Here is a 13,864-nt window from a genome sequence, read left to right as displayed (position 1 = left end):
CACCATCATATCCGCCAATACCTTGGTGAAATTGGTAATGACAATCCCGTATCGCAATTCTGAGGTACGCCTGATGAGGTGGATAAATGGGGACCTGAAGGTATGCATCCCTTATGTCCCGATTCACGATAAAGTCTCCCCTTTTCAGGCTTGCAATGACCGCTCTTAGCGATTCCATCTTGAACTTGAACCTTTTCAGGTATATGTTCAGGGATTTTAATTCAATATGGGTCTAACCGAACCGTCTAGTTTCGGGATTACAACATGGTCGAATAATAACACCCTCTTGTTTAAGGAGGGGACCCTTGACCACCACCTGTTGAAGATACAATTTGTGAATTGCAGTTAACACTGGCTCCCTCTCTTGGGGGGAAGCCCGCCGGGCCATCGGTGAGGAGGCATCTTCTCACAGTCCAGCCTGTATTCCTACGACACAATTTCTATTGCCCAGGGATCTAACAGGGAGTGAACCCACTTGTGACTGAACTTACGAAGGCGTGTCCCCACCGGGCCTAGCTCCGCCTGTGGAGCCCCAGCGACATGCGGTGGATTTTTGTAGAGGCCGGGGAGGACTTTTGTTCCTGGGGACTAGCTGTGTTGTACAGCTTCTTTTCCTCTGCCCCCGGCTCTGATAAGAAAGGATGCACCTCAGACTTTCTTGTTTCTTTATTCGAAAGCTGCATTTAATAATGTCGTGCTTTCCTAGGCTGTGCAGGAATATAGGGTAAACTAGCAGAATTACCCACTATAGCTGTGGAGACCAGGCCCGGGAACCTTTCTCCACACAATCCTCAGCCTTCCATATGCCTCTTAAATCAGCATCATCTGTCCAATGTATATTCTACAGGACACGTCAAGCAGAAATCGACATAGCTTTGACTCTAGGACCCAGTATACTCGTGTCCCTTTGGGCATGCTTTATAATTATATATCTATCACTTAAGACAGCATCTTAATATATTTATATGCATACTAGGGTCTCAATCTCTGCTGATAAGGTACCTGTCCACGCTGCCACAGCGCTATAAAGCCATGCCGACACAATCGCCGGTCAGGGTAGTATAATAGAATGTGCACACTATCTGCAGGATCCCTGAGAATAGCTAGTGCAAACATGACACCCAAGGGGAAGATTCTCAACACATCCTGGCCCTAGTGGGAAAGGATACATCCTGAGAATTCTCTTGTGGGAAGCTGCCGTCTCTTGTCTGGAGATTCCCGCTCTTTTTCCTCATGAGAGGAGGGAAATTTACCTCAGCATTCTTCCCCTTAACATGTGTACTCTCGTGTCAGGGACAGATGAGTCATCAGTGATATGCAAATCATCTTTTATTCCAATAATCATATATTGAATATTTTTTTAGCCCTCTTGGCTGTAACTTTGCATTATCGTAGTCGACAGTGGAGTTAAACTCCATTTCTCTATCGTCCTAAGTGGATGCTGGGGTTCCTGAAAGGACCATGGGGAATAGCGGCTCCGCAGGAGACAGGGCACAAAAAAGTAAAGCTTTACTAGGTCAGGTGGTGTGCACTGGCTCCTCCCCCTATGACCCTCCTCCAGACTCCAGTTAGATTTTGTGCCCGAACGAGAAGGGTGCAATCTAGGTGGCTCTCCTAAAGAGCTGCTTAGAGAAAGTTTAGTTTAGGTTTTTTTCTTTACAGTGAGTCCTGCTGGCAACAGGATCACTGCAACGTGGGACTTAGGGGGAAAGTAGTAAACTCACCTGCATGCAGAGTGGATTTGCTGCTTGGCTACTGGACACCATTAGCTCCAGAGGGATCGAACACAGGCCCAGCCGTGGAGTCCGGTCCCGGAGCCGCGCCGCCGACCCCCTTGCAGATGCTGAAGCGTGAAGAGGTCCGGAAACCGGCGGCTGAAGACTCCTCAGTCTTCATAAGGTAGCGCACAGCACTGCAGCTGTGCGCCATTTTCCTCTCAGCACACTTCACTGGGCAGTCACTGAGGGTGCAGAGCGCTGGGGGGGGGCGCTCTGAGAGGCAAATATAAACCTTATACAAGGCTAAAAATACCTCACATATAGCCCATAGGGGCTATATGGAGATATTTAACCCCTGCCTGACTGGAAAAATAGCGGGAGAAGAACCCGCCGAAAAAGGGGCGGGGCCTATCTCCTCAGCACACGGCGCCATTTTCTGTCACAGCTCCGCTGGTCAGAACGGCTCCCAGGTCTCTCCCCTGCACTGCACTACAGAAACAGGGTAAAACAGAGAGGGGGGGCACATTAATGGCTATATATATATATATTAAAGCAGCTATAAGGGAGCACTTAATATAAGGATATCCCTTGTATATATAGCGCTTTGTGGTGTGTGCTGGCAGACTCTCCCTCTGTCTCCCCAAAAGGGCTAGTGGGTCCTGTCTTCATTAGAGCATTCCCTGTGAGTTTGCGGTGTGTGTCGGTACGTGGTGTCGACATGTATGAGGACGATATTGGTGTGGAGGCGGAGCAATTGCCAAATATGCAGATGTCACCCCCCAGGGGGTCGACACCAGAATGGATGCCTTTATTTGTGGAATTACGTGATGGTTTATCTTCCCTTAAACAGTCAGTTGAGGACATGAGGCGGCCGGACAATCAATTAATGCCTGTCCAGGCGCCTCAAACACCGTCAGGGGCTGTAAAACGCCCTTTGCCTCAGTCGGTCGACACAGACCCAGACACGGGCACTGATTCCAGTGACGACGGTAGAAATTCAAACGTATTTTCCAGTAGGGCCACACGTTATATGATTTTGGCAATGAAGGAGACGTTACATTTAGCTGATACTACAGATACCGTAAAACAGGGTATTATGTATGGTGTGAAAAAACTACAAACAGTTTTTCCTGAATCAGAAGAATTAAATGACGTGTGTGATGAAGCGTGGGTTGCTCCTGATAAAAAGTTGATAATTTCAAAAAAGTTATTGGCATTATACCCTTTCCCGCCAGAGGTTAGGGCGCGCTGGGAAACACCCCCTAAGGTGGACAAGGCGCTCACACGCTTATCCAAACAAGTGGCGTTACCCTCTCCTGAGACGGCCGCACTTAAGGATCCATCAGATAGAAAGATGGAAGTTATTCAAAAGAATATATACACACATGCAGGTGTTATACTACGACCAGCTATAGCAACTGCCTGGATGTGCAGTGCTGGAGTAGTTTGGTCAGAATCCCTGATTGAAAATATTGATACCCTAGATAGGGACAATGTTTTACTGTCGTTAGAACAAATAAAGGATGCATTTATCTATATGCGTGATGCACAGAGGGATATTTGCACACTGGCATCTCGGGTGAGTGCTATGTCCATTTCAGCCAGAAGAGCCTTATGGACACGACAGTGGACAGCCGATGCGGATTCAAAACGTCACATGGAGGTTTTGCCGTATTAAGGGGAGGAGTTATTTGGAGTTGGTCTATCAGACTTGGTGGCCACGGCTACTGCCGGGAAATCCACTTTTTTACCTCAAGTCACTCCCCAACAGAGAAAGGCACCGACCTTTCAACCGCAGCCTTTTCGCTCCTACAAAAATAAGAGAGCAAAGGGCTTGTCGTACCTGCCACGAGGCAGAGGAAGAGGGAAGAGACACCAACAGGCAGCTCCTTCCCAGGAACAGAAGCCCTCCCCGGCTCCTGCAAAAACCTCAGCATGACGCTGGGGCCTCTCAAGCGGACTCGGGGACAGTGGGGGGCCGTCTCAAAAATTACAGCGCGCAGTGGGCTCACTCGCAGGTAGACCCCTGGATCCTGCAGATAATATCTCAGGGGTACAGGTTGGAATTAGAGACGGATCCTCCTCATCGTTTCCTGAAGTCTGCCTTACCAACCGTCTCTTCCGAAAGGGAGAGGGTGTTGGAAGCCATTCACAAGCTGTACGCTCAGCAGGTGATAGTCAAAGTACCCCTATTACAACAAGGAAAGGGGTATTATTCCACTCTATTTGTGGTACCGAAGCCGGATGGCTCGGTAAGGCCTATTCTAAATCTGAAGTCCTTGAACCTCTACATAAAAAAGTTCAAGTTCAAGATGGAGTCACTCAGAGCAGTGATAGCGAACCTGGAAGAAGGGGACTTTATGGTATCCTTGGACATCAAGGATGCGTATCTACACGTTCCGATTTACCCCGCACACCAGGGGTACCTCAGGTTCATTGTTCAAAACTGTCACTATCAGTTTCAGACGCTGCCGTTCGGATTGTCCACGGCGCCTCGGGTCTTTACCAAGGTAATGGCCGAGATGATGATTCTTCTTCGAAGAAAAGGCGTATTAGTTATCCCATACTTGGACGATCTCCTAATAAGGGCAAGGTCCAGAGAACAGCTGGAGACAGCTTTAGCACTATCTCAAGAGGTGCTAAGACAACACGGGTGGATTCTGAATATTCCAAAATCCCATTTAATCCCGACAACTCGTCTGCTGTTCCTAGGAATGATTCTGGACACGGTTCAGAAAAAGGTTTTCCTTCCAGAGGAAAAAGCCAAGGAGTTATCCGATCTGGTCAGGAACCTCCTAAAACCAGGAAAAGTGTCAGTACATCAATGCACAAGAGTCCTGGGAAAAATGGTGGCTTCTTACGAAGCAATTCCATTCGGCAGATTCCATGCAAGAATATTCCAAAGGGATCTGTTGGACAAATGGTCAGGGTCGCATCTGCAGATGCACCTGCGAATAACCCTGTCACCAAAGACAAGGGTGTCACTTCTGTGGTGGTTGCAGAAGGCTCACCTATTAGAAGGCCGCAGATTCGGCATTCAGGATTGGATCCTGGTGACCACGGACGCCAGCCTGAGAGGCTGGGGAGCAGTCACACAAGGAAGAAACTTCCAGGGAGTATGGACGAGTCTGGAAAAGTCTCTTCACATAAACATTCTGGAACTAAGAGCAATCTACAATGCTCTAAGCCAGGCGGAACTTCTCCTGCAAGGAAAGCCGGTGTTGATTCAGTCGGACAACATCACGGCGGTCGCCCACGTAAACAGGCAGGGCGGCACAAGAAGCAGGAGTGCAATGGCAGAAGCTGCCAAGATTCTTCGCTGGGCGGAGAATCACGTGATAGCACTGTCAGCAGTGTTCATCCCGGGCGTGGACAACTGGGAAGCAGACTTCCTCAGCAGACACGATCTTCATCCGGGAGAGTGGGGTCTACATCCAGAAGTCTTCAACATGTTAATAGACCGTTGGGAAAGACCAATTGTAGACATGATGGCGTCTCGCCTCAACAAGAAACTGGACAAATATTGCGCCAGGTCAAGAGATCCACAGGCAATAGCTGTGGACGCACTGGTAACTCCTTGGGTGTACCAGTCAGTGTATGTGTTTCCTCCTCTGCCGCTCATACCAAAGGTATTGAAGATCATACGGCAAAGAAGAGTAAGAACAATACTAGTGGTTCCGGATTGGCCGAGAAGGACTTGGTATCCGGAACTTCAAGAGATGCTCACGGACGAACCGTGGCCTCTACCTCTGAGAAGGGACCTGCTACAGCAGGGTCCCTGTCTTTTTCAAGACTTACCGCGGCTGCGTTTGACGGCATGGCGGTTGAACGCCAGATCCTAAAAGGGAAAGGCATTCCAGAAGAAGTCATTCCTACCTTGATTAAGGCACGGAAGGAAGTCACCGTGAAACATTATCACCGCATTTGGCGAAAATATGTAGCGTGGTGCGAGGATCGGAGGGTTCCGACGGAGGAATTCCAACTGGGTCGTTTCCTACATTTCCTGCAATCAGGATTATCTATGGGTCTCAAATTGGGATCCATTAAGGTTCAAATTTCGGCCCTGTCAATATTCTTCCAAAAAGAATTGGCCTCTGTCCCTGAGGTCCAGACTTTTGTCAAGGGAGTACTGCATATACAGCCTCCTGTGGTGCCTCCGGTGGCACCGTGGGATCTAAATGTAGTTTTAGATTTCCTCAAATCCCATTGGTTTGAACCATTGAAAAAGGTGGATTTGAAATATCTCACATTGAAAGTGACTATGTTACTAGCCCTGGCCTCTGCCAGGAGAGTATCTGAATTGGCGGCTTTATCTTATAAAAGTCCTTATCTAATCTTCCATTCGGATAGGGCAGAACTGCGGACTCGTCCGCATTTTCTCCCTAAAGTGGTATCAGCATTTCATCTGAACCAACCTATTGTGGTGCCTGCGGCCACTAGCGACTTGGAGGACTCCAAGTTGTTGGACGTTGTCAGAGCCTTAAAAATATACATTGCAAGGACGGCTGGAGTCAGAAAATCTGACTCGCTGTTTATATTGTATGCACCCAACAAGTTGGGCGCACCTGCTTCTAAGCAGTCGATTGCTCGTTGGATTTGTAACACAATTCAACTTGCACATTCTGTGGCAGGCCTGCCACAGCCTAAAACTGTAAAAGCCCACTCCACAAGGAAGGTGGGCTCATCTTGGGCGGCTGCCCGAGGGGTCTCGGCATTACAACTCTGCCGAGCAGCTACGTGGTCGGGGGAGAACACGTTTGTAAAATTTTACAAATTTGATACCCTGGCAAAGGAGGACCTGGAGTTCTCTCATTCGGTGCTGCAGAGTCATCCGCACTCTCCCGCCCGTTTGGGAGCTTTGGTATAATCCCCATGGTCCTTTCAGGAACCCCAGCATCCACTTAGGACGATAGAGAAAATAAGAATTTACTTACCGATAATTCTATTTCTCGGAGTCCGTAGTGGATGCTGGGCGCCCATCCCAAGTGCGGATTATCTGCAATACTTGTACATAGTTATTGTTAACTAATTCGGGTTATTGTTAAGGAGCCATCTTTAAGAGGCCCTTTCTGTTGTCATACTGTTAACTGGGTTTAGATCACAAGTTGTACGGTGTGATTGGTGTGGCTGGTATGAGTCTTACCCGGGATTCAAAATGCCTCCCTTATTGTGTATGCTCGTCCGGGCACAGTACCTAACTGGAGTCTGGAGGAGGGTCATAGGGGGAGGAGCCAGTGCACACCACCTGACCTAGTAAAGCTTTACTTTTTTGTGCCCTGTCTCCTGCGGAGCCGCTATTCCCCATGGTCCTTTCAGGAACCCCAGCATCCACTACGGACTCCGAGAAATAGAATTATCGGTAAGTAAATTCTTATTGTCGATACCAGTGTTTGTTAATTTGGATAGTGAGCATAGAGAGACTCTGAAGGTCTCTGTGACATAGGGACAGACCAGGGTAGATTTCCTTTCTGTTCCCTAACCTTTTGTGCAACAAGTTTACCTCAGCACTTACACATATCCAAACAGGTGTCGGCGTTGTCGACGGAGACACCCTCCCACACACATATCCGCTCTATCACCTCCTTAGAGGAGCCTTTTACCTCAGACATGTCGACACACGCGTACCGACACACCACACACACAGGGGATGCTCTATATGAAGACAGTTCCCCCACCAGGCCCTTTGGAGAGACAGAGAGAGAGAGTATGCCAGCACACACCCCAGCGCTATATAACCCAGGGATTACACTCTAACTCAATGTTTACCCAGTAGCTGCTGTATATATATTTGCGCCTAAATTTATGTGCCCCCCCCTCTCTTTCCACCCTTTGTGTACCAGGATACTGCAGGGGAGAGCCTGGGGAGCTTCCTTCCAGCGGAGCTGTGAAGAAAAAATGGCGCCGGTGTGCTGAGGAAGAAGGCCCGGCCCCCTCAGCGGCGGGCTTCTGTCCTTTTATGTACTTTAATGGCGGGGGTTTTTACACATATACAGTGCTAGACTGTATTATGTGTGTTTTTATTGCCAAAAGGTAATCTAATTGCTGCCGCGGGCGCCGCCCCCCCCCCCCCCCCCCCCAGCGCCCTGCACCCACCAGTGACCGGAGCGTGTGGTGTGCTGTGGGAGCAATGGCGCACAGCTGCAGTGCTGTGCGCTACCTTATTGAAGACCGGAGTCTTCAGCCGACGATTTTCTCCTGATTCTTCCGTCTTCAGGCTCTGCAAGGGGGACGGCGGCGCGGCTCCGGGACCGGACGACCGAGGCTGGGCCTGTGTTCGATCCCTCTGGAGCTAATGGTGTCCAGTAGCCTTAGAAGCCCAAGCTAGCTGCAAGCAGGTAGGTTCGCTTCTCTCCCCTAAGTCCCACGAAGCAGTGAGTCTGTTGCCAGCAGATCTCACTGAAAATAAAAAACCTAACAAATACTTTCTTTCTAGGAAGCTCAGGAGAGCCCCTAGAGTGCATCCAGCTCTGGCCAGGCACAGATACTAACTGAGGTCTGGAGGAGGGACATAGAGGGAGGAGCCAGTGCACACCAGATAGTACCTAATCTTTCTTTTAGAGTGCCCAGTCTCCTGCGGAGCCCGTCTATACCCCATGGTCCTTACGGAGTACCCAGCATCCACTAGGACGTCAGAGAAACTATGAATTTCCTGAGGCTGGGAGACAGATGTTGAGACTGCAGCTGCCTCAGATTTTGATCAGCTCGCAACACAGAAAAATTATTTTCCTAAAGTGCCTGGGCTCCATCCAGCACTTCTATAACTCAATGTTCCAGAGTCACCAAACAGATGCAGTAGTAAGAATGTATATTTAGGTAAAGGAGAAAGCACAGGCTAGTTTTTTGAACAATGTTTACACTCTAGATTAATATCCTCAAAATATATTGTGTGCGTGTATGGGGGAGTTTTGATGGATGGAAACTGAAAATGCTTTTGAGTGCTAGAGAAAGCATTTGCAACAAACTTACATTTTGTGGACTTATAACTGCGGTTTCTGCAATTTCTTGTGAAGCTGGTAGATCACAAGGACACTTATTTTTTCTCCTATTTTTCTTCTTTTGACGTTTCTTTTCTTGCTTTAGTTCTTGAACTCGCTCCTCTTCCAAAAACTCTTCACAGAGCTGTTCTAATCGGCTGATTCCTTGTACTTTCTCCACGGTCACCTGCAAAATAGGAAAATAGCTGTAGTATTCATTTAAGAAAAATCAGTTAACAGATGGGTCAATATATTTTTGGGTTTGTTGTGAGCATGGAATGTTTTGTACAGTAATTTCTGTAAATCACCATATTAATATTCTAGTCTTATTAAAATGCATTCCTTTTTAGTGGCAAGAACAATGCACATAATGTATTGTGCATTAAACCTTAGCTTCCAGTTTTTGCTGGTTATATAATGACACTGGTCAAACATACCAAGTAAAACATCAATTTATCTTTTTATAAACCTCACATTGCGGACCCTGTAATTACAGTTAAAATTATTCTACACCAAAATACAACTAACTTGCTTGTTAAAAATGTGATCAAGCACAACCAGGACATCTTGGTTTCACATGCCCAGTCTGGTTTATTTAAGGTTTTAGGATTAGCTTTGTTCTCAACTGTAAAGTACTGCAGAGATAACAGAATTAATTTTAATGTAAACACTCCATGGCAACTATTGCAATGGGTCGTTTCCCTTCTAAGTTAGGCAGAGCTAGGTAGATAAATGCAAAAAGGAGATTTATGGTAAGAACTTACCTTTGTTAAATCTCTTTCTGCGGGGTACACTGGATTTCACAGGGAATTACATTGGGGTGTAGAGTAGGATCTTGACCCGAGGCACCAACAGGCTAAAAGCTTTGACTGTTCCCAGGATGCATAGCGCCGCCTCTTCTATATCCCCGCCTCCAGGCACTGGAGCTCAGTTTCATTAACCAGTCCAATGCAGTAGCAGGTAAAAGACGACAACAGTTAGTAGCCACAGACACTACATTCTCACGACAGGAGAAGGTACCAGCGGCTAACGCCATACAAACCCAAAGAAGCTAAGTGCGTCAGGGTGGGTGCCCTGTGGAATCCAGTGTACCTTGCAGAAAGATTAACAAAGGTAAGTTCTAACCATAAATCTCCTTTTCTGCAATGGGGTACACTGTGATTCCACAGGTAATTACATCGGGGATGTTCTAAAGCAGTTCCACATAGGAGGGGATGCACTGTAGCGGGCACAAGAACCCGGCGTCCAAAGGAGGCATACTGGGAGGCGTAAGTATCGAAGGCATAGAACCTTATGAACGTGTTCACCGAGGACGACGTAGCCAACTTGCACAATTGTTCAAGGGTCGCACCACGGCGGGCTGCCCAAGAAGTTCCAAACAGAGTAGAATGGGCTTTGATGGTAGCAGGAGCTGGAAGGCCAGCATGTACATAAGCATGTGCAATCACCATTCTAATCCATCTGGCCAAGGTCTGCTTATTATCACGCCAGCCACGTTTGTGAAAACCAAAAAGAACAAAGAGAATCAGATCTCTTAAGCGAAGCTGTTCTCTTCACATAAATACGGAGAGCCCGTACCACATCCAAAGACCGCTCTTTAGAGGATAAACCTGGTGAGGTAAAGGCCGGAACCACAATCTCTTGGTTAAGGTGGAAAGACGACACCACCTTCGGCAGAAAACCAGGGCGAGTTCTAAGAACAGCCCGCTCACTGAAAAATCAGAAAAAGGTGAACAACAGGACAAGTCACCCAAGTCTGAAACCTGTCTAGCAGAGGTGATGGCCAGTAAAAACAAAACCTTAAGAGTAAGCCATTTCAGGTCCACAGACTCAAGAGGTTCAAACGGAGACTCTTGAAAGGCATCCAGAACAACCAACAAATCCCAAGGAGCCACAGGAGGAACATAGGGAGGTTAAATCCGTAAAACACCCTGAGTGAATATATGAACATCAGGCAGAGTCGCAATATTTCTCTGAAACCTTATCGACAAGGCAGAAATATGAACCTTGAGGGAGGCCAGATGAAGGCCTAAGTCTAGGCCCTGTTGTAAGAAAGCCAAAAGATTGGCAGTACTGAACTTGAATGCATCATAATTCTTAGAAGCACACCAGGTGAAATAAGAACCCTATAATAAATCCAAGCAGAAGCCGATTTACAGGCCTTCAACATAGTTTGAATGACAGCCTCAGAAAACCCTTTGGCCCTCAGTACTGAAGCTTCAAAAGCCACGCCATCAAAGCCAGCCAGGCCAAACCCTGGTAGACACAAGGGCCCTGAACGAGGTGGTCTGGGCGCTGTGGAAGCAGAAGAGGATGCTCTATCGAGAGACCCTGCAGGACTGAGAACCAATGCAGTCTGGGACACGCTGGAGCGATTAGAAGTAGTATTCCTCCTTCTTGCTTGTACTTCCGTATTACCCTGGGCAGAAGTGACACCGGAGAGGAACACGTACAGCAGCCGAAAGTTCCATGGAATTGCCAGCGCGTCCAAAAACGCTGCTCGAGGATCCCTTGTCCTTGCTCGGAAGACCGGAACCTTTTGATTGTGTCGAGACGACATAAGGTCTACGTCTGGTAGGCCCCCCTTGTCCACTAGAAGTTGAGACTTACAGATGAAGACTCCACTCTCCGGCGTATACATCCTGACGACTGAAAAAGTCCGCTTCCCAGGTGAGGACTCCTGGAATGAACACTGCCGATATGGCTGGCAGATGGCGTTCTGCCCATTGAAGGATCTTTGACACTTCCATCATTGCCATTAGGCTTTGAGTGCCGCCTTGATGATTTATGTACACCACCTTGGTGGCTTTGTCTGACTGTACTTGAACAGGCCTGTGAACAGGCCTGTTCTGTACCAGAGACTGGGCTAGTGTCAACGCACTGAACACTGCCCGCAATTCCAGAATGTTTATCGGGAGGAGAGATTCCTCCCTGGTCCACCGACCCTGAAGTGTTGCTCCAACACTGCGCCCCAACCTCGCAGACTGGCATCCGTCGTCAGAAGGACCCAGTTGGAGATCCAGAAGGGACAACCCCTGCTCAATTGCTGGTCCTATAGCCACCAGGACAGTGACAGGCGAACCTCTGGAGACAAGGAGATCATGCGAGTACTGATCCATTTGGAAAGAATTAACCTCTGGAGAGGGCGGGAGTGAAATTGAGCGTACTCCACCAATGTCGAAAGCAGACACCACTAGGCCCAGTACTTGCATCGCCAAGTGTATCGACACACGCGGGCGGGATAGGAAGCATCTTATCTTGCCCCGTCATGCAGCAGGCTTGTCTGATTTGGAAGCAGGCTGATAGGCAGCCCAGGCACGTTTAGGTTTGGGCTTAGTGGATTTGGAAGTGCGAGCCTATTTCGGGTACGTCTGACCCTTTGCTTTACCTGGAGGTCGAAAGGAAGTACTCTTAGCCTTTGGAGCCGAAGGAGTAGTACTAGGCAGACATGCAGTCTTAGCGGAGGCTAAGTCAGCAACAATCTTGTTGAGATCTTCCACAGAAAGTATGTTTCCCTTAAAAGGAATCACGTCCAAGGTCTTTTTAGAGTCCAGATCAACAGACCAGGACTGCAACCAGAGAATCTGGCGAGCCAGAACGGACAAAGTAGATGCTTTGGCCGCCAGGATACCAGCATCAGATGCCGCCTCTTGAATATAATGAGAGCCTGTAATAATATATGAAAGACACTGTCTAGCATTATCAGGAAAATCAGACGGTAGCTCCACTTCAACTTCCTAAACCCAGGCTTTTGCAGCCCAAGAAGCCGCAATAGTGGGCCTATGCACAGCTCCTGCAAGAGTGTAAATGGACTTCAAGCAACCCTCCACACGCTTATCCATCGGTTCCTTCAGAGAGGTGACGGTAGTGACAGGCAGAGCAGATGACACCAGACACGCGACTTGTGAGTCCACTGGTGGCGGTGTTTCCCAATTTTTACTTAACTCTGCAGCGAGGGGATAACGAGCTAACATCTTCTTAGACAGGGAGAATTTATTTCCTGGATATTCCCAGGATTCCTGCCATATGTCAACTAAGTGGTCAGAACGGGGTAAAACTAATTTAGTAACCTTCTGACGCTTGAATTTATCTGGTTTCTTAGAGGTAGCTGGAGGTTCTTCGTCATCATCAATTTGCAGAATCAACCTGATAGCCTCCAAGAGGTCATGACATAGAATTGTGTCATAGATTCCCCATCAGAAGCATCTACATCAGTGTCTGAAGGGTCAGTATATGCGCCATCTTCATCTGATGAAGAAGTATCTGAAACATGTGTGGATTGTGAGGAAGCAATGGCCTGCTTAGATGACCCCTTGGTCCTAGGCAGGCGAGGGTTAGGATTTTGTTTAGTCAAAGACTGATTTAATTGCTGTAACTGAGAGGACAGAGTATCTTCCCATGGCAGATTAACGGCAGGGACAATATGTGGCTCTAATGGCACAAGAATCCCATAGGGGGCGCAAGTCTAGTTACTAGCGTAGTCAGTAAATTAGAGAGAGCAGCCCAAGGCGGGTCTTGATGTGCCCCCGTTGCGGCAGACTGACTGGGGGGAACCCCCAGTAACTGAACCCTCAGCTGCTATGTTTTCCTCTGAGAAATCTGTGGCATCAGCACAGCATGGTGCAGGATCAGCCATGGACCTATCGCCCTGTTTAACCAACATTATATGAAAGCGGAACCTCAGGGCGTAATAATACAATGTAAGCATACAAACCTGTATAGTGTGACTGTAAGCAGAGCACAAATAGAGGATTTAAGAGGTATATGGTGACTGTAATACAGAAAAATACTAAAGTAGTATATCCTGTGAAACACTATTATATGAGAACCCTGATGCACTTAGCCCTCGTCAAGGTACAGAATATAGGGATAGCCATATGTGTGAGATACGCGGAATGGAGATCACACAGCAGCTATTGGCACACACACAGTCGCATGTATAATGCAGAAATTATTACAAACAACAATAAAACTGCACTGGACTAGCAATACTAAGTAACTGTACTACCAAGTAAAGCTATGTAGGTATATAGACAAAAATAGGATTTTGGTACTTACCAGGTAAATCCTTTATTTTGAATCCATAGGGGGCACTGGAGTACTCTTGGGATATGGACGGCTTCCATAGGAACAAGGCACTGAATAGTTAAATTTAGAACTCTCCTCCCCTCC

At 47.7% G+C, this 13,864-nt stretch overlaps 1 protein-coding gene across 3 annotated transcripts in view; it reads right to left on the bottom strand.

Moving 5' to 3' along the window:
• GGNBP2 (gametogenetin binding protein 2) overlaps positions 1-13,864 on the bottom strand; it is a 374,808-nt gene that overhangs the window by 75,382 nt on the left and 285,562 nt on the right. For all 3 annotated transcript variants that reach the window (XM_063955008.1, XM_063955007.1, XM_063955006.1), the window contains exon 8: positions 8,685-8,879. In XM_063955008.1, the coding sequence (XP_063811078.1) occupies positions 8,685-8,879 (195 nt within the window). The remainder of the gene's footprint in view (positions 1-8,684; positions 8,880-13,864) is intronic.

This window comes from Pseudophryne corroboree, chromosome 2, assembly GCF_028390025.1.
Source record: "Pseudophryne corroboree isolate aPseCor3 chromosome 2, aPseCor3.hap2, whole genome shotgun sequence".
NCBI classification, from domain to species: domain Eukaryota; kingdom Metazoa; phylum Chordata; class Amphibia; order Anura; family Myobatrachidae; genus Pseudophryne; species Pseudophryne corroboree.
This window is presented reverse-complemented; position numbering and strand designations above follow the sequence as displayed.